The following is a 20,000-nucleotide window of genomic DNA, read 5'->3' as shown; positions in this document are numbered from 1 at the left end:
CCGTAATGAATTTTCAAAATTTATTGCGTTGCTATCAGAGGTGCGTACATCATTTGGCCAATCCCAGGGAAACAGATAATGCAGCTGTTTATATAAGCAACAATTCTTTTAACTTCAAACACTTGGAGCCACTAATTTGTATACATATTACTATATAACACTATATTTAAAATCAGCGGCCTGTCAACAGTTATGTCAGTCGACAATGTACACACACACACACAAAAAAAAAACACACACGCACGCACACACACGCACGCATATACACACGCACACACACACACACACACACACACACACACACACACACACACACACACACACACACACACACACACACACACACACACACACACACACACACACACACACACACATATATATATATATATATATATATATATATATATATATATATATATAGGTGAGAAAGTTGGTATGTGAAAGAACGTGGTTGGACGTATAAAAGATAATAAGAGTGAAAAAACTACAGAAGGCTTGTGTTACATGGTTCAAGTATATATTTAAATTATGTCAGAAAAATGCTATAATTTTTTTGGGGGTGTATATAAACATTGTATTTGGAGAAATAACCGGTTTCGTGTTGTCTTTTCAAATTTCTCTACTTCATCGTAACATTTGTTCGCTCCCGTGTGAAAAGAAGAGTTCTAGATAGGGGGAGGTAATTAGGGATTTCTTCCGGTATAAGGGAGATAATCGAAATGTAGGAGGTGGTAGATTTTGATTAATTTACCATGGTTTTGTTCTATATTTTTTCCCTCTCAGTGGGGTGATGAATTTCCTTATTTAAATGTGCTAGCAATGGTTAAATTTGGGTTTGTATTTTTGAATGAAGAAGGTTTCCTTATTTAATTTAATTTGTGTTGGTGTTCTAATGGCACATTGATAGAATGGAAAGATCATAAATTGTGGTAGCATTTGTTTTGCGCATTTCTCAATATGCTCACTAAAAGGTATCAATCGGTATTCTGGGTATGCAATCTGCTGTTGATGCAGAGTGCATCTGCGTCTGAGCGATAATCCTGTGGACCCTATGTAGTTTTCGTGGCAGCCCGAGCATCTTATTACATAAATAAGCTTTTCTGAGGCACAAGTAAAGTCAGATTTAACTTAGAATTTTTGTCCCTCTTTGAAGAGGAATTCTGAACCTTCTAGAATGTTTGGGCATGTTGTGCAATTTGGTCGACCACATTTTTTTACTTTTGCATCTGTTATTTTGGAAAATAATTTTGCCTTTGTGAGGATGTTTTTCAGTGATTTTGGTTGTTTGTAGCTTTTAATGATTTTGTGTGTGTGTAAAATTTCCTTTAATTTGGGGTCCTTATGTAGCATTGGTATGTTTTGGGTGATGATGGTGAAGGCATCGTTGTTTCTGGGGTTGTATGTGGATATGTACGGCAGTATTTTCGGGGAAGGTGTGTTGTTGTGTTTTACTTTTCTATCAATGTGCCATTAGAACACCAACACAAATTAGATTAAATAAGGAAACCTTCTTCATTCAAAAATACAAACCCAAACTTAACCATTGTTAGCACATTAAAATAAGGAAATTCATCACCCCACTGAGAGGGAAAAAATATAGAACAAAACCATGGTAAATTAATCAAAATCTACCACCTCCTACATTTCGATTATCTCCCTTATACCGGAAGAAATCCCTAATTACCCCCCCCCCCCCCCTATCTAGAACTCTTCTTTTCACACGGGAGCGAACACATGTTACGAGGAAGTAGAGAAATTTGAAAAGACAACACGAAACCGGTTATTTCTCCAAATACAATGTTTATATACCCCCCCAAAAAAAATTTATAACACTTTTCTGACATAATTCAAATATATACTTTAACCATGTAACACAAGCCTTCTGTAGTTTTTTCACTCTTATTATCTGTTATATATATATTGGGTTGGCAACTATGTTCCCACGGTTTTTTTAAATCGAAATTTTTGAAAAGGTTTAATAAAAAATCAACAACTAATTAATCAATAATGTATTCACCCTTGTTGTTTACAAGTTCTTCCCAACGTTCAACAAATTTTCAATACGTCGTTGGTAGAAATAACCCAATTTCGACTCGAAAAATTGATCCAACCAAGCTCTCAATGCTGCATCACTACTGAACGAAACTCCGAGCATCGCATTTCAAAGAGATCGACAGAGGTGGAAATCCGTTGGCGCCAAATCAGAAGAGTGCGGCTAGTGTGGCAGCACTTCCCAACCATGCGTTTGAATGCCTTACTTGGTCATAGTGGCGATATGAGATCAGACGTTGTCGTGCAGCAGAAGACGATTAGGTTTTTTTCTCTTGAATAGACATGTTGAGTCGTTCCAGCTGCCGAAGATAGACTTCCGCGTTGAGCGTTTGGTTCCGTTCAAGCAATTCGTAATCGATAATCCCTTTCCACCATATGCACAACAATCGTTTTACGCGGATGAAGATCTTGTTTCACGCGCAGTGTCCCTTGTGTACCGGGGCTAAGCCATTCCTTACGCTTCTTCATATTGATGTACGCGCACCAACTTTCGTCACCAGTAACGATTCGGTAAAGAAATCGTTGCTTGTATCCATGAGTTGAGCGGTGACGATTTGTGGCTGGTTGATTTTTGTTGTTGTCACTTAAAGCATGCGGAACCCATGCTCCATACTTCTGAACTTTTCCCATCGAGTGAAGATGCTTCTCTATAGCAGTGTGGGAGCATTCCATTTTCTTTGCCAGTTCCCTTGTCGTTTGACGAAAATTGTCGTGCAAAAGTTGGTTTAATCGTTCTTCATCGAACTCAACTGGACGGCCAGAACGCGGTGCTTCTTTGAGGTCTAAGTTTCCATTTTTGAACTCGGTATACCAATCATGAGCGGTTCTTTCAGCTATGGCACCCTCTCCATACACAGCACAAATGTCACGAGCAGCATTTGCGGCCTTAGAACTTTGATTAAATGTAAAGAGAAAGATGTGTCGAAAATGTACGTTTTTCTTAACTTGACATTCCATTTTAATGAACTGAAAATAAACAAAAATTAACTAAAATTAAGTAGAAAAAAAAAAAAAAAAAAAAGAAGATTCCAAAATGATTCAAAGCAGAATTCTCGAAAAAAATAGATTCCGAAATTTAAAGACGTAATGAATTCTAAAATTACAAGAAATGGCGGGAACTTAGTTGCCAACCCAATATGTATATGTATATGTGAGTTTTTAGTTCATGAGTCGGCTTCGTTTTAGTTTAAAGAGAATATATTCTTAATGCGCCTGTTATTAAAAACACCTGAAAGTAATTTAAAGTGAAACACCTCACACCAGGTCTCTTTTGTGAGCGACAGACATCGATGTATGGTCATTGTTGTGACTTTTCAATGTCACGTACCGAACAATATCAGCTGGAAGCTACCTCAACGACTATCACTATATGTTAAACGGCTTAAACTCTAATCTATAATTGATTTATTTTTCCGTGGTATAAAATGCTGAGACATGACAATAGAGGATTTTAAATTTTGTAAACCATTTAAGATTTTGTAATAGTCGTCGATATAGTTTGCAGCAAGCCTTGTTTGGTATGCAGCATTGAAAAGTCACAACAAAGATGAAATATCTAAGTGTGCCACTTTGGAAAGGGTCCTGATATGAGTTACTGCGCTTACGCACCATTTACTATCAGATGTTTTTAACACCAGGCCGAATGAGGAAATATTCACTTACGCCTAAAACACAACCGACACACGAACTAAAACTACACATCCTTGCATATGTGGGTTCAATTTATAACACCCCTCGTGTTATAAAACATCATCGATCCCATATTTAATGTGTTATTTGCTTGAGGGTAGGCTGCGATTTAGCGAGGTGGGAATCATCCCGTCAAAGTACAAGTTGTTAAGCATGGACGTCCACCCTTGCTGAATGGAATTTGGGGTGAGTTGTCTCGCCTGTGCATGATTGTCAGGTGCTTAAAAAGCCCGGCGGTTTGTGGCAGTAAGACGCATCGCACTATTTCGGAGCCTACTATCCAACAAATCGTCTTCCGTAAGTATAGTCGAAGATATATATTTATATAATTTAGAGATGTTTCAACCAAAGATGGGTCCAGGCCACGTCTAACTCTGCAGTAGCACCTAAAAGAGTTCGATAAATCCTTCTTATATCATATTTTGTGGTATCATGGCTCATTCGAGTAACGAGTTCTTGTGGATTCAGTTCTATCCATGAATAGGTTATTTACTGATATCCCTTGAAGAAATTTGTCCAGATTCGCTTCAAATGTGATGGGGTCCTTTTCCTTACTGACCTGTTTTGAATGAATGTTAAATAAAGCAGGGCCTGTTGAGGGAAAAAAATTGTGTTGCAGTGTGTTTATGTTTTGTGATTCTGAATTGAGGAGAGGACGTACGACCCACGCTCCTACCTGGAATGAATTCTGAAACTGAAGTTGAGGTCCTTGGGGCAATGCTGATGGAATATTGTCTATATTGTTCAAACGATGTATTGCTTACGGAGGCGGTGGAGAGAATAAGGTTTATATATATATATATATATATATATATATATATATATATATATATATATATATATATATGTATATATATATATATGGGTATATTAAAATATAGCATATGATACACAAGACGAAAATCGAGACTATATAGATATAATTTCATTTATTAACTTATAGTTAATTAGAATACCTACAATTGTTTCAGTTGTACTCAATACCGATTACAAATTTATGAAAAAATAAATGAAATTTGTAGTTAGAATATTATATTAGTAAAATCTGAACAGGACTAATTGATATAAAAAGATTACATGTTGTTTGAGATTTTAAACCGACTGAACCGAGTAAAAATAAATAAGAAATTTATCCGTTATAAATGTGTACGTGTATAAATTTTACTACCCCTGTTGTTTGTGTCTTGTTCCTAATCGCAATGATACCCTTATATTTTACTATCCTCCCATAGACTGGACCAATTTCTTTGTGTTTCATCTGATTTACAATTCAACAATTAAGAAACCCAGTGAATACAAACCATCTGCTGTAAACGTATCCAGAGCTGTGAGTATCTATTAATTCTCTGGCACTGTCTGTGTCTCTGCTTCACTCTATATACACTACACAAATACTCACAGGTGTACGTGTGTATATATTTATTCTCTCTCTGTTTATTTCCTCGTGTTCCCTTCTGTTGAAGAGCGTAGGCTCGAAACGTGAAAGACTTTCTCATCTTCCCGACAGTTAAATGAATACACCTGTTTGTTGTTTATACACCTTTCTCCATCGTTTGTTTTTCTGTAAATTTCAACTCTATGTATATACTTCTACATATATATATGTATATATATATATATATATATATATATTTATATATATATATATATATATATATATATATATATATATATATATATATATATATATATATATATATATATATATATATATAAATTTAAAGAATGGAATAAACGCATGTTATAACTGCATACTTTTATTCCGACATATGTTTCGAAGAATTACAATTTATGCGATCCATAGGAATTGTCGATGTTAAAAATGTAAACTTCTCCTCAGGGAATGTATGGGAACCAACTTAAACGTAAGACATTATAACCGAATATGAGGACTATAGATGGATAAGGTTAGAACGTAATTCATTTGAAAAAACCGTTGGAGATTAGGACGCTACCAAATAGTACGTTGGACAAGAAAGGAAGAGAAAAACGAAAAAGAAAAAGAGAGAGAGAGAAGGAAAATTCAGAGTGTGGAGTTGGGAGTAGATAGGATGATATAAATCCAATAACATTTTTTTTCATAAATCACCATTAAGAAATAATCTCCTCAGATACCTAAACAATTTAACGAAGGAAATAAATAACATTGACGGAATACTAGTTAAGTCCGATAAAACAGGAAATATGTATAAATTATCTAAGGAACATTATAATGATCTACTAAAAAGAGAAATAGAAAAAAACTACCGAATCACAAGTAAAACAGCACTAAGGAATGCTAACCTCGAAGCGAAAAAAATCATGGAGAAATATGACTTACAAAAGAGAACTGAACCTTTATACCCTAAACAACCCCATTTTGTTTTAAAAGACCATAAGATAAACTTTTGGAATAGCCCTAAATTACGTCTAATTTGTCCATCCAAATCTGATATTGGTATTCTTAGTAAGAATATACTTGACAAATACATACCTACTTTAGTCAAAAAATTAAAACTTAGTTTATGGTCCAATTGTTTGCAGGTAGTTCAATGGTTTCGTAACATTAATAACAAGCATAACACCAATTTTGTCCAGTTTGACATATCTAACTTTTATTCATCAATTAACCCCATTATATTAAACAAAGCACTTTGGTTTGCTCACAAGAAGGCGGGTATGTCTAGAGAGGAATTTAAAGTTATTACAGCAGCAAGAAATACTATAATTAAATTCAATAACAAACTATGGATACGTAAGGACACCCCAGAAGGATTTGATGTCCCTATGGGAAGTTCCGATTCAGCACAAATAGCTGATTTAGTCTGCACATACATTCTATATGAATTAGAAGACCAATTCCCAAATGTTAAGGGTGGTCTATACAGAGACGATTGTTTACTCTATTTAGAGAACACCACAAACCAAAAAATACAAAAAGTTAAAAATAGACTAGCTAGGTTTTTCAGTAGAATGGGCTTTAGTATAGTATTTGAAGATGAAACATCTATAGCTAACTTCTTGGATGTCACTCTAGACCTACACACTAAAACCTTCTTCCCTTATCACAAACCCTCCACTAACCTTAAATACATCAGCAAGTTCAGTAATCATCCAAATTCGGTAACAAGAAATTTAGTTAAGAACATTTCACTTAGACTATCCAATCTATCTACAAACGAAAATATTTTCAATAAGGAGGCTGAGTTTTACAATTCAGCTTTATTAAAAGCAGGTTATAGAGAAAAAGTTAACTATATATATTCTACTGATGAAACCGATTTGAGTAATAATAATAATAATATAGATTTTAATTTAAACAACAACAACAAATACAATTATAATTCTCATCATAAAAAATTTAACGATAATAACCAGCCAAATATTTATTCACGAAATAGGGGAAGTAACCGTCATTTTAAACCCTTTCTCAATGATAATAATAAACTAAAACTATTTAAAAATTATACTAGCAAAAATTCTAAACCAGAATCTAATAAAAATGTCTGGATGATACTACCTTTTAGCAAAAATGTAAAATCAAACTTGGTTTCCCAGTTCCAAAACGCTATTAATAAGAACTTTCCAAAACATTCTCATTACTTCCCAGTCATAAATACGCACAGGGTTAGATTCGGTTTCTCTAACACGAGGAACATCTCACAGATAATATCTGCACATAATATGAGGCTTCTAAATCCGCTATAGTGTTCCAACAGTAATAACATTAAGCCAGACATTATTAACCTTTACCATAATAACAATAATAACACTAATAATAATATATGGAACAATAATTATAACACGATATATAATAGTAATAGTCACAACAACAAAATCATTATTTCTGATGTTAATAGCAAAAGAATTAGTTTTTTAACTGACAATGCCAAACTCAAAAACACTATTTATCAATGCCAAGTCAGTACTCCTACAAATATTTCCTTTTATGTTGGATCGTCCTCTTCACCAATATCCACCAGAATTTCTAATCATTTCTCAACCTTTAGAGATAGAAACAAACGTAATACCACGAGCCTTAGCAAACTAATTTTGGAACTTAAAGATAATAACACTAAATTTAAACTAGACTGGCTAATTCTTTCTATTTCTAGGCCATATGAAAAGGGTGGAAAATTCTGTTCCTTATGTAATAATGATCTCTACTTTATTTTATTTTCAAAGAATAAACTGGTAAACACGTTCATCGAAAACTCTTATAGATGTAAACATTGGCAGCAACATGTATTTTCAGCATTTACATAACAATCACTTTCTTATAAAACGCTATCATATTAACCCGTAATACATGAGTTCCTCAAATAGTTCTAGTAAAACATGTCAATAACTCCCCCATATGTTAGAAGATATCATAGATTAATTACGATTGACATAATTTATCTAAACATTCTTTATTTGTTAACCTGAATTAGAACACATATAAAACCTTTGAACATAAAATAGAGCATTATTTTTGGTTTAATTCATAGTAAAATTCACCCATAACAATTACATAATATGCAATGCTCTATTAACCTTACTTCCTCTTTTCCATATTTCATTGTACCTCAATGTCATTGATTTACGACTTCCAATATATTCACCAATTTGTTTAGCAATAATAAGAGTTATTCATGTTCCTGGCTTTCTTAATGAGAGTTTTCTAAATCTACGATCATAATTCATCATTTCAACGTTCCTAGAAACATCCTTAATTTTTATCATTCATAGTTTAAGTATTTATTCTCGTAACAAGATATATCCCAATCATTTTAATATCTCATTATTTGACGAATAATTTACTGATCAGCATAATATATTGTGATTTTCAAATCTCGATAAAACTTTTACACTAACAAATATCTTACGGAATTACTATAGTAAACCTTATTCATAATATTAACTTTGTCTTCTTAAGCAAGATTTACTCTTTCAACCCGTAATTCAGCCCAACTTTTCTTACATATAACAATAAAGTAATCATTTCATGTAGATTAATAGGCAACCCATTAACTTTACTATTCTTTAATTCATTAATTAATTTTCACTCATTTAACATCTCATTCACTAATATATGAATTACCTCTACTTTATTAATAGTTACCACACATCGACAGTAATTCATACGTACTAAGGAGTGTATTAAATTGCGTAAGAGTCTTTATATAAATACATGTAACAACAAATACATGAAAAATATATATGTGTGTGCGATTGTAATATATACACGTGTATCTGTGGGGGTGTGTGTGTGTATATTCATGTTTTCGTATGAAACTAGATGTGTTTGTATAGATTTGTGTGTATATATATATGTATTTTTATTTTTATTGTTATTATTTATAAAAAAATATATATATAAATATGCATGTATTTGTGCTTGATTGGATGCATGTATATTTTTATGCACAGATATATTTATGCAACTTTTTATATATATTCATATATGAGTGTATTTGTGAATATGTATGTGTGCATATATATATATATATATATATATATATATATATGTGTGTGTGTGTGTGTATGTGTGTGTATATGTGTATGTGTGTGTATATATGTATATATATATATATATATATATATATATATATATATATGTGTGTGTATATATGTGTGTATATATATACATATATATATATGTATGTATATATGTATGTATGTATATGTGTGTATATATATGCTTATATGCGTAGATGCATATATACGTGTATGTGTATATGTGTGGGTTTGTTTGTATATATATGCGCATACACATAAGTATAAATGATTATATACATTCATCTCAATATTTTCATAGAAACACAGGATTAACCCCATTTATAATGCCTTTTTATTACATAACATTCCTCTCCAAAATTTTTTATTGGATTTATATCATCCTATCTACTCCCAACTCCACACTCTGAATTTTCCTTCTCTCTCTCTCTTTTTTTTTGTTTTTTCTCTTCCTTTCTTGTCCAACGTACTATTTGGTAGCGTCCTAATCGCCAACGGTTTTTTCAAATGAATTACGTTCTAACCTTATCCATCTATAGTCCTCATATTCGGTTATAATGTCTTTCGTTTAAGTTGGTTCCCATACTTTTCCCTGAGGAGAAGTTTACATTTTTAACATCGCCGATTCCTATGGATCGCATAAATTGTAATTCTTCGAAACATATGTCGGAATAAAAGTATGCAGTTATAACCTGCGTTTACACCATTCTTTAAATTTATATATACTCAAATACCCAAAATATCAAGGAGTTTCTGCCTCACAAACAGGAGTTACACCACAGTTATTTTGCGATCTTTGCTACCCGGTATCTATTAACCCATTTATTTTATCCGAATTATTCTTAATTAGGAGAAAATAAATACATATAATTATATATATATATATGTATGTAGATATATATATATATATATATATATATATATATATATATATATATATATATATATATATATATATATATATATATGTATATATCTACATACATATATATATGTATGTATGTATATATATGTATATGTATGTGTGTATCTATATGTGTGTGTGTGAGCGTGTTTGTGTGTGTGTGTGAGTAGCTATTTATTATCCCTGTAGAAACACGTGCTGTCCAATTTAGAAATCAGTACATTTCTAATTGTATCTAGAAAATGAATGAATCTAGATTTGACGAGGTTCAGTGTTAGTAAAAGAATAAGATAATATAAGACATTTACATCTTTGTATTTGATATATGATATAACGAAGCAGGGAGGGAGAAGAAAGTATATATAAGAGGCACTACTATTTCTATTATACGAAACTCAATGCTCTATATTAAATGCTCACAATAAACTGCTACCAACAAGAATTGCCAATCGCTCATACCTCAAGTTATGACAATGAGTCAGTCTACCTTTACTTACCTATGGGGAGGGAGCGGAATTCTTCCACAACATTTCCCCTTTTCAGAATCAGTCTCTTCTATCCTTTTCAGAAATGAACTCCGCTCCGACTTTTTTGATATCTCTTACATTTAGGGCTCAATTGTAGTGTTTCCCTTCTGATCCGTATTCTGCTGCTAGAACGTATAGTTACAAATTGATTGGGTGTTGGTACCTGAAACGTGACGTACAATACTTCCATCGGGATTTCATTTCATTTCTCGTAACAGGTTTATCCGGGTAGTTTTTCTTAGGCTGGTAAATAAGTTTTTGTATTATAAATTATTTTATTAACAGGAATATCATTCTTCCAATTTGTTTCATAATTACACCGTCGTTCCAGCTTTCTTTACCACATCTATAGGCTTAAAAAATCTATGTCACCTAACTTTTTAAGTATTCTTAATTAATTATCGGCTGTCTATCTAGTCCTCATTAGGAACATGTTATCTGGTATATGGCCGAATTCAACTGAGTATAAACCCTAGAACAAAAATGTGTGTGTGTGTGTTTGGGACTTTAATACACAGGAATCAATTTCAGTTCTATAGTAGAAAGGAATTTCAATATCTATCAACCACTTCCTCTCACCCTATCTCTTTCCCTCTCACGTTTTCTCGACCTTGCTCGATACAGGAGTCAAATTTAAGTATCTTTTCTCATTAAGTTCATTGCTACTTCGTGGTCCACTAGGCATGGGTGTTAAGAAGTAGTAATACAACACATAGGTAGTGGTTTCAAATTTCTTCCAGAAATTACAAGAGACCTATACGCGTCAGGTACGTGCAGAAAAAGAATTGATGTCCCAATTAAAGAATAAATTTTTATCCCAATTGAAGAATAAATTGTATTTAGTATAACAAATTTCTATACAACATATTTTACTTTTTTCTTGCAATACGTCAGGAAAAAATTTCATTCCCGAGCAACACAAGATGCCTCTGCTAGTAATAAGTTATTCTGTACTCTTACTTCATTATTGAGTCCTCTTTCTCAATTTCCTTACATATAATTTATATATGATTATTGTAGATCGAGTATGAATTATCAAACTTGACAGCTGCGTGTGAAATTGAACATTGTCGGTAAGCAAAATTGCATTTAACGTTTATTAGTTTTATTTTCATATTTGGGATCAAAATCTTCCATTGATCTATGTTTTGAGTATGTATTAAGTTTGATAATGCTGTACTTATTGAACATAAAATACAAATTTATACTTACAATCAACCATTCACCTGTATTGTATAAAAGACAGATAAATTCATGTATATATATATATAGAGAGAGAGAGAGCCAGACAGACAGAGAAAGAGAGAGAGAGTGAACTATATGTGAGTGTGAACACAGTGTATACATATATCTTCGTTACCATCATCATCAGCATGAGCTTCATCATGATCATCACATTATCATCATCATCATCATCTTCTTCATCCTCATCATCAACATAATCACCATCATCAGTTTTCGTATGGTTTCTACGGCTTTACAGAGTGTCTCCTGGATAGAATACATTAAAGTGTGTAGAGAGTCCGCGTTGCAATTTCAAAGAGTAATGGGGCTGCAGGAGCTTCTATAACTGAAGATGAATAAAAGAAAAAATGTCATAATTTAAGACATGGTGATGTGAGAGGGAGAAGTGTGACGAACGGAAGACGTTTAAAGTGTTGAGGTGGTGGTAGTCGAGAGAGAGAGAGAGAGAGAGAGAGAGAGAGAGAGAGAGAGAGAGAGAAAGAAGTTAGTCACTATTGTGGGAGAGAGTATTGAGTTAGAGACAGAAGGGAAGGCATTCATGTTAGTAGCTGATAAGAAGGGGAGACAGAAAGGAGTAAAGTGATAAGGAGGGCCGTGTAGAAATGTTCCAGGAACATGTTTTATTAAAAAGGACGGGCTATGCGGTTGAACGTGCTGGACAAAAGAAAATAAGAAAGGGATAAAATAGATGAGTGAGGGGGATGCAGAAATAAAGAAGTATCGAAGTCATCAGATGTAAACCAGAAAGTGGAGAAGCTCTCAGACAAAAGAAGACAGTGAATGAGTAGTCAATTGCAGTGGTCTAGCAAATGAACATGGGACGTGGTGAGACGAAAGACACGATTGATACAATGATGATTTAGAGACGCTGGGAAATGGATCGAAAAAGGATACTTAAGCTTGGTTACAGTTATCAGGACGGGTCAATATATTGTCCCACAGTCCAGCTAAAAATAGGAGAGTTAGAGTGATAAGAGGAAATTGAAATTGGGGTATCGTTCATAGTTTTCGAGCTTCATAAGTGGGGATGCGATGAATGAATAGCGACTAAACTATCCCATTTGTTAAGAATATTTGTCAAATACTCAATTGTGTAATCCGTTCTACTTTCTCCGGGGAACTGAGTATTGCTAATTGTTGATTTTCTGTGTTTGGTGCTTGTACTACCTGGTGACACAATATGTATGTAGGTAAGATTTTCCTTAACATATTGTGCGATTTTTCTTCCCTAAAAACGTAATTTATCCCCAAGAAGCAGACCAGGAAGACATCAGGTTGTCAAAACACATCATCTTCATTAACATGCATTAACACCACTCGTTATTAATACACTGTCACTGTCGCTGAGGTAGATATATATACTGAAATGAATTGATAGGTCCACATATTACGCCCAAAGGTACATATTTTTCCTCCGATGAAATTATACTTATGTCACATAAAGGTGAATTCAATGTACACGTTTCTGATTAAATCATTGTGTATCAATTGGAATGGCTGGCTGTAACATGCGAAGAGGACCAATTTGATAATAACAAGCAATCATTAACTTCCTTACCTCTATTTTCTTTTCCTCTTTTAAATTGATATGAAATATATGCTTAGCAAAGACCTATTTTTAACGGAACGTCATTCCCCAAAATACGAGGTATTGAACAAGTATTTCCTTGGGTGCAAGCATCCCTTCACGAGCTTAAAATATTAACGTGGTTAACATATTGTTACGAACGCCCGCACGCGAAGCACCCCCTCAACCGAAGAGGGAACTCGCGCGCGCGCGCGAACGCTCGTACGCTCAGTGAGCTAGCAACCCGTCTCGGTCACCTGACCGATAATAAAGCCTCGGCTGGAGCACGCAACGAAGAACAACACAGGCAAAAGGAGGGGAGGAAGAAACAACACGAAGACCATGCGTTGGGTAACCTTTTCTTTTTACATACATAACATCACAGAATACATTTAAAACATTAGAATAGAGCATTACATAATAACAATTCCAATACATGGCATGACAGTTCAATAACGTTGACTGACAAAGTTTCCAAACAATTACAAGCTTTTCAATGATTTTTACATCGTAAAGTTCGTGTCTCAAGTTTCATTTGACAACAAAGTTCTTCTGCTTCTTTCTTTTGTATTTCTTTTCTTTTCCTTTCTTTTAGAAGCATTTAACAACAGAGTTAACAACTCAGAGTTCTTTTTCTTTAAAATAATATAAAAGCATTTACCACAACGAAGTTCGTTTCCTTCAGGTCTGCTACTTCCACTGACCAGGGCAGTCTGCTACTACAATTCCGTCTCTCTCTCACTGGGACTCTATATATTTCTGCTGACCATAGCTTTCTCTCTGTCAGACTTATTCTTCATCTTCGTCTCACTCGACTGGTCCCATCTCCACGGGCAAACTGCTGTCCCCCAACTGCTTCGGACGACTGCTACCACTCGACACAACCTATCCTGCTGCCTCCCAGAGCTCGACTGACTCCATCTCCACGGGCAAACTGCTGTCCCCCAACTGCCTCGGCTGGCTGCTACCGCTCGACTGGCCAAAATTCTCTGCTCACTGCTTCGGCCGACTGCTTCCCGCTAATTCCTGTCCTGCTGAACTTTCGGTGACCGGAAAGGGGGCAGCTACGCTAAAAATAGCTGTGGTTGCCGACAAGACAAAGGAAATAGCATTGTCTCCAACTGACCAGAGTACGGGTTCAAAACCCAGCCCGGGAGATAGGGATATAATGCCAACTGTATTTTCGGTGTTCGCATCAATATCTTCTAATTATATATATATATATATATATATATATATATATATATATATATATATATATATGTATATATATATATATATATATATATATATATATATATATATATATATATATATATATATATTTTTAAAGTTTCAGCTTAGAGCTGCGGCCATGCTGATGCACCACCGTGTTGCTACACTGTTATTACAGGGAGCCTCTTACAATATGTGGCACTTGGTGAAGAATGGAGTTTGATTTAGCAACCCTCATTTGCACCTCCTGCCGCGAGGTAGGTTCATCTGGGACTCTCGATAGGAAGAGGTCCAGCTTTGATTTAAAAACTCCTACATCTACTTTGTGCAGATTCCTCAGGCTCTTTGGGAGAATATTAAAAAGCTGTGGGCCCCTGAATCCCAAGCTGTTGCAGTAACTGGTCCTGAAGCGCGATGGTATTGCTGGGATCTTTGGCACTATGCAGTGTCGTCCCGTTCTGGCATTGGTGTAGCTTTCAATGCCAAAATTTGGCACAATTCCTTCCAGGATCTTCCAGATGTATATTACTGCATACCTCTCCCGCCTTCTCTCCAGGGAGTAGAGTCTTAGCTGTTTCAGCCTTTCCCAGTAGCTGAGCAGTTGCAAAGAGACAATCTTCTTTGTGAATCTCCTCTGGATTGCTTCAAGGTCTGCTGTTAATTTCAGACTGCTGGGTGACCACAGCTGTGAGCAGTAATCCAGGCGGCTGAGGACGAATGTCCTCCAGAGGATCATCATGGTTTCCTTATCTCTGGTTCTGAATGTTCTCAGGATCCATCCAGCCAATCGTCTGCACTTTGTTGCCATTCTGGTAATGTGCACTTGGAAAGAGGTATCATCACTCATGTCGATACCCAGGTCTCTCACTGATTTAGGCTCTGGGATTGAAATTCCCTGTGGACCAGTGTACTCTGTAAGTTTCATATTCAGTTTTGGACGTTGGTAGCGCAGGGCTTGGAATTTTTCAGCATTAAACTGCATATTATTGTCCTCAGCCCATCTGTAAACTGAGTCCAATTCCTGCTGCAGGTGTGCAACATCACTGGAGTTCTGTATATTCTGCGAGACTTTTGTATCGTCTGCGTAGCTTGCAAGATTGGCTATCCGGGCACTTGAAGGCATATCTGAGAGAGCGACTATAAAAAGCAATGGTCCCAAGACAGTGCCCTGTGGAACACCGCTCATTATTTGTGTTCTCATAGAGGTGGCTCCATTAGCCACTACTGCCTGACTTCTATCTTTCAGAAAGTCATGTAACCACTCTCCAAGTTTTCCAGCTATGCCAAGATCACGCAGTTTGTGGCATATCACACCATGATCCACTTTGTCAAAAGCTTTTGCAACATCAAGGTATATTACGTCCACATTTGAGTTGTTGAGTAACTGCCTCAACGCCCAGTCGTAATGCTGTAAGAGCTGGGTCAGGCAGCTCCTACCTGGTCGAAAGCCATGTTGGGTATCACTCAGCAATTTATTTTCTTCAAGGAATGCGATCAGTTTTCCTCAGATTATCCTTTCCATGACTTTGCTGATGTGTGAAGTCAGAGAGATAGGCCTATAGTTTTTGGCATCTGCTCTGCTTCCCCCTTTATGGATTGGGCATATTATTCTCTCCTTCAGCTTACTTGGCAGTCTTCCGTTTGCGAGAAAGCTCTGGAAGAGGATCTGGAGGGGTTTTGCCAGGGCATGCTTACACGATTTAAGGAGGATTGCTTGGAAACCATCAGGGCCAGCAGTTGAGTTTGTGCCCACTTCATGTATAGCTAGTAGTACATCTTCTTCGCTAATGTTGATGTATTCCATCGTAACTGCCTCACTGGTTATAGGGGAGGTAGCAAAGAAGTCCACTGGTTTGTTCACTTGTCTGTGCTCCAATGGAGTGGTGAAGACACTTTTGAATTGCTCATTCAGTACCTCACTGATCCTAGTTGGACTGTCTGTGAGGGAGCCATCCTTTTCGAAGAGGGGTCCAATCTTGCAGCGTACTGAGGCTGTTTCTTTTGCGTAATGAAAGAAGGCCTTTGGGTTTGACTTAATGTTTTTTATAACCCAGGCTTCTTTGTCTGCTCTCTCCTTCACATAGGATTGTTGCAGCCTTTTTTCGATCTCCATCAGTGTCGTTTTTAGGCGGGACCTTTGGCCATTCTTGGGATGCTGGTTGAGTCGATTTGCAACTTTTGTCCGTCGTCTCATGAGGATCTTCCTCTCCCTTGGAATCTTGTTCCTATTTGTTTTGGCCTTGTGCTCTGGGACATATTTCTGGCTTATGGCTTGCACAGTAGACATGAAACATTCTAGTTTCATGTCAATGTCTGGCGTGGAGAGACATTTTGGCCAATCCTCTCTGAGGATCTCTTTCTGAATCAATTTCCAGTCCCCTTTGTGGAAGTTCAGATTGGAGAGATTTTGGGTGCTTCCTTTAGGCTGTATGTCTCTGGTTTCTTTTGGCCCAAACATAGACAGCTCTATTATGTTGTGATCCGAAACTAATGTCGGCGTCACTTTCACATCATGAATGATGTCCGTATTGTTCGTGAAGCAGAGATCTAGAATGTTATTCGCTCTAGTTGGTCTGAGAACAGTTTGCTCCATGAATAGGGCATTGGTGAGGTTGAGCAGGCATTCCACCTGTGCTTGCTTGCGATAAGTCATTCCTGAGAGTATGAGACCTTCGGGCCATTTGACGTTGGGGAAGTTGAAATCACCCATAAGAAATATGGTCACATGGTGTTCCAGTTTCATGAGGATTTCTTTAATTCTAGTGAGGCAATCTTCAAATTTGCCTATGTGGTTTGGAGCATCCGGTGGGCAATATGCATTGCATATGACTATATTATGTTGTCTTATGTATGTATATATATATATATATATATATATATATATATATATATATATATATATATATATATATAAAAACATTGATTAGAGAACAAACATCAAATACGAGTCAACGACTTTATATAAAACCACGCTTCCATAATTTGGATCAGATATAGATATTACCATGCCCTTTAACATATAAAAATAATACATATATAAAAAAGCACAGAAGGTAAAAATATATATGCAAATAAATATACAAATATAGAGACCGGTCTATCAAAAAGGTATATGCAATCGACTAAAAATTCTAAAGCATGTCATGCAACTAAAATCCTAAATAAAATATCAATCGACTAAATTTTTTTACTTCCCCCCATTAAAAGTTTGTCAAAAAAGTTCATTTCATAAAAAGATATGGCAGGTTGGAGTCCAGGAGCAAAAGAGAATTATAGAAAATCAAGGTAAACACATCTATGACCATTTTGGGAGCTCACTTGCGGGCTAAGGTGCATTTCGGTAATGACTCCCTCATCAGGATGAACAGGAATCTCAACAAAGGCCCGAATATAGAGAGGACGGCACAAGGGCAGACGACACAACGTGAGGACATAAAACAATAAGTGATGGCTATGATGAATATATAATAATGATGATGAATGGAGATCAGCCCCCCACCACTTTCAGGCAGTCGCGTTTTACTGTTCGTATCTTCAAATTTTCAATTCTTAATCGTTTAATATCTTTTAAAATCTTTGGCCATAAAATGTATGTCCTTAGTTCGTCGTGATCTACCACTGGGAGGATGAAGTAATATCTCAACTCTATCCCCAGTGGAAGTATGTCTGTTTTAAAAGTGCCTTTTAATGTTTTGTATTGTTGTATGCTATTCGTTTTTCGTGTGCTGCTATGTGGTTTTAATCTAATGATATTTTAAAATTTTGTTAAACCTTTATTTTTTTGTATGCTACTATATATGTTAAGTTTATCCTTTTGGTTTGGTCGTGTATTTCTTTGTGTGTTTGAATCCCTATTCTGGTTTGTTTGCAATTGAGGTTTCTTTCTGCGGTCTGCATTACTGATGTGGTTGTGTTGCCTTCTCTTTTTTCTGTGTGTGTTTTATACATTGTTTCTTTTTTTTTCCTTTTTAAACAGTGAATTCCTTTGGTCCCTCCTCTTCCTGGTATTCGTCGTCTGTAGTTTCAGTGTTTTTATTATCGTTATGTCTTCCTCATTCTGGTATTCTCCCTCGGGCTGTTGATCTTTGATTTGGGGACAATTTTTATGTCTTACAGTGTAGCAGGTGGGAGGACTCCTATCTAGCACCACTTGTAACTTCATATCTTCTGTTAGCTCAATTTCATCGCAGTTTCCATCCCGGTCTTTTGGGTTGGGTTGGATAGTCACTTCGAATCCGTAGCCCCAACGTTTCAGTTGTTTGGTTCTTGTAGTTTGTAAAATTGTTGGGGTTTCGTCTGTATTTGTTAAAATTGCAGCTATGAGCCGCATTTCCTTTATCTTGGGGGCACCCTGCCAATCCTGACTCTCGCAACACGCTTGCCGAGATAGAATGGTGAGCTCTGCTATGGACGGCATTAATGACGTCGATATCAATGACATCGTGGAGTGCTTTTTTTGCCTCCTCTATGGTTGCAAAACGAACTTCTACTGTGTCGAACCTCCTTCCTCTACTGAAGAATGTCATATTGTTCATTATTTCTTGGAGGCTGTTTTCAATTGCCTCCACACGTGCTGGTCTTCAGTGTCATGGTTCTGTATGTCGCAACTTTTTGTCGTTCAAATATGGTAATCTCTTCAGGTAATCTCTTTACGCCACTATGCGTTCATCCACCACGACCCACCCCATTTCGATGTTGACGGTGGCAGTGTTCTTTTGCTGGCTGGCTGCAGAAGCGTAGGTCTCGGCTGTAGCAAGCTTGGGCATCTGCTTCGTTTTATTCATTTTGGGGGGAAAAACAACAAATATCACGGCGGCCCGTAGGCAAAACAACAAAATCAACACTAGGCACTAAGCCATTAACAATTGGTTTAACAACCGAACTCAATGTAGCAACTCAATTCATATGGACCCTATATGTGACATTAATATTGACAGTACTGCCTATCCAAATTACCCTCATCTTTAACAACGCATTCATATATAGCATATGTAGTCAGACAGTATCCATCAAGCGGACATAAACTAGGATTTCTTCAATTACAGGATTTACCAGAAGCAACCAAATCCCTATTATTGAGACGAACAATACTTATTTATTTTTTTTTAATAAATTTTTATGAAATGAAATTTTTTCACATATTACTAATTGAGGGGAGTAAAGGAATATTTTTAGTCGACTGATAATTTATCTAGGTTTTTTAGTCGCATGACACGCTATTAATATTTTAGCTGATTGTATATACTTTCTTGATAGGCCGTTATATATATTTGTATGTTTATTTGCATATATAATTTTTACTTCCTATGTTTTTATATAT

At 35.7% G+C, this 20,000-nt stretch overlaps 1 protein-coding gene across 3 annotated transcripts in view; it reads left to right on the top strand.

Moving 5' to 3' along the window:
- Nucleotides 1-20,000, top strand: part of LOC149129241 (uncharacterized) — a 54,187-nt gene that overhangs the window by 13,973 nt on the left and 20,214 nt on the right. For all 3 annotated transcript variants that reach the window (XM_089346677.1, XM_089346678.1, XM_089346676.1), the window contains exons 4-5: nt 4,977-5,071; nt 11,674-11,726. In XM_089346677.1, the coding sequence (XP_089202803.1) occupies nt 4,977-5,071; nt 11,674-11,726 (148 nt within the window). The remainder of the gene's footprint in view (nt 1-4,976; nt 5,072-11,673; nt 11,727-20,000) is intronic.

The sequence above is a fragment of the Octopus bimaculoides genome, unplaced genomic scaffold (assembly GCF_046866305.1).
Source record: "Octopus bimaculoides isolate indiv1 unplaced genomic scaffold, ASM4686630v1 contig89, whole genome shotgun sequence".
Taxonomy (NCBI): Eukaryota; Metazoa; Mollusca; class Cephalopoda; order Octopoda; family Octopodidae; genus Octopus; species Octopus bimaculoides.
This window is presented reverse-complemented; position numbering and strand designations above follow the sequence as displayed.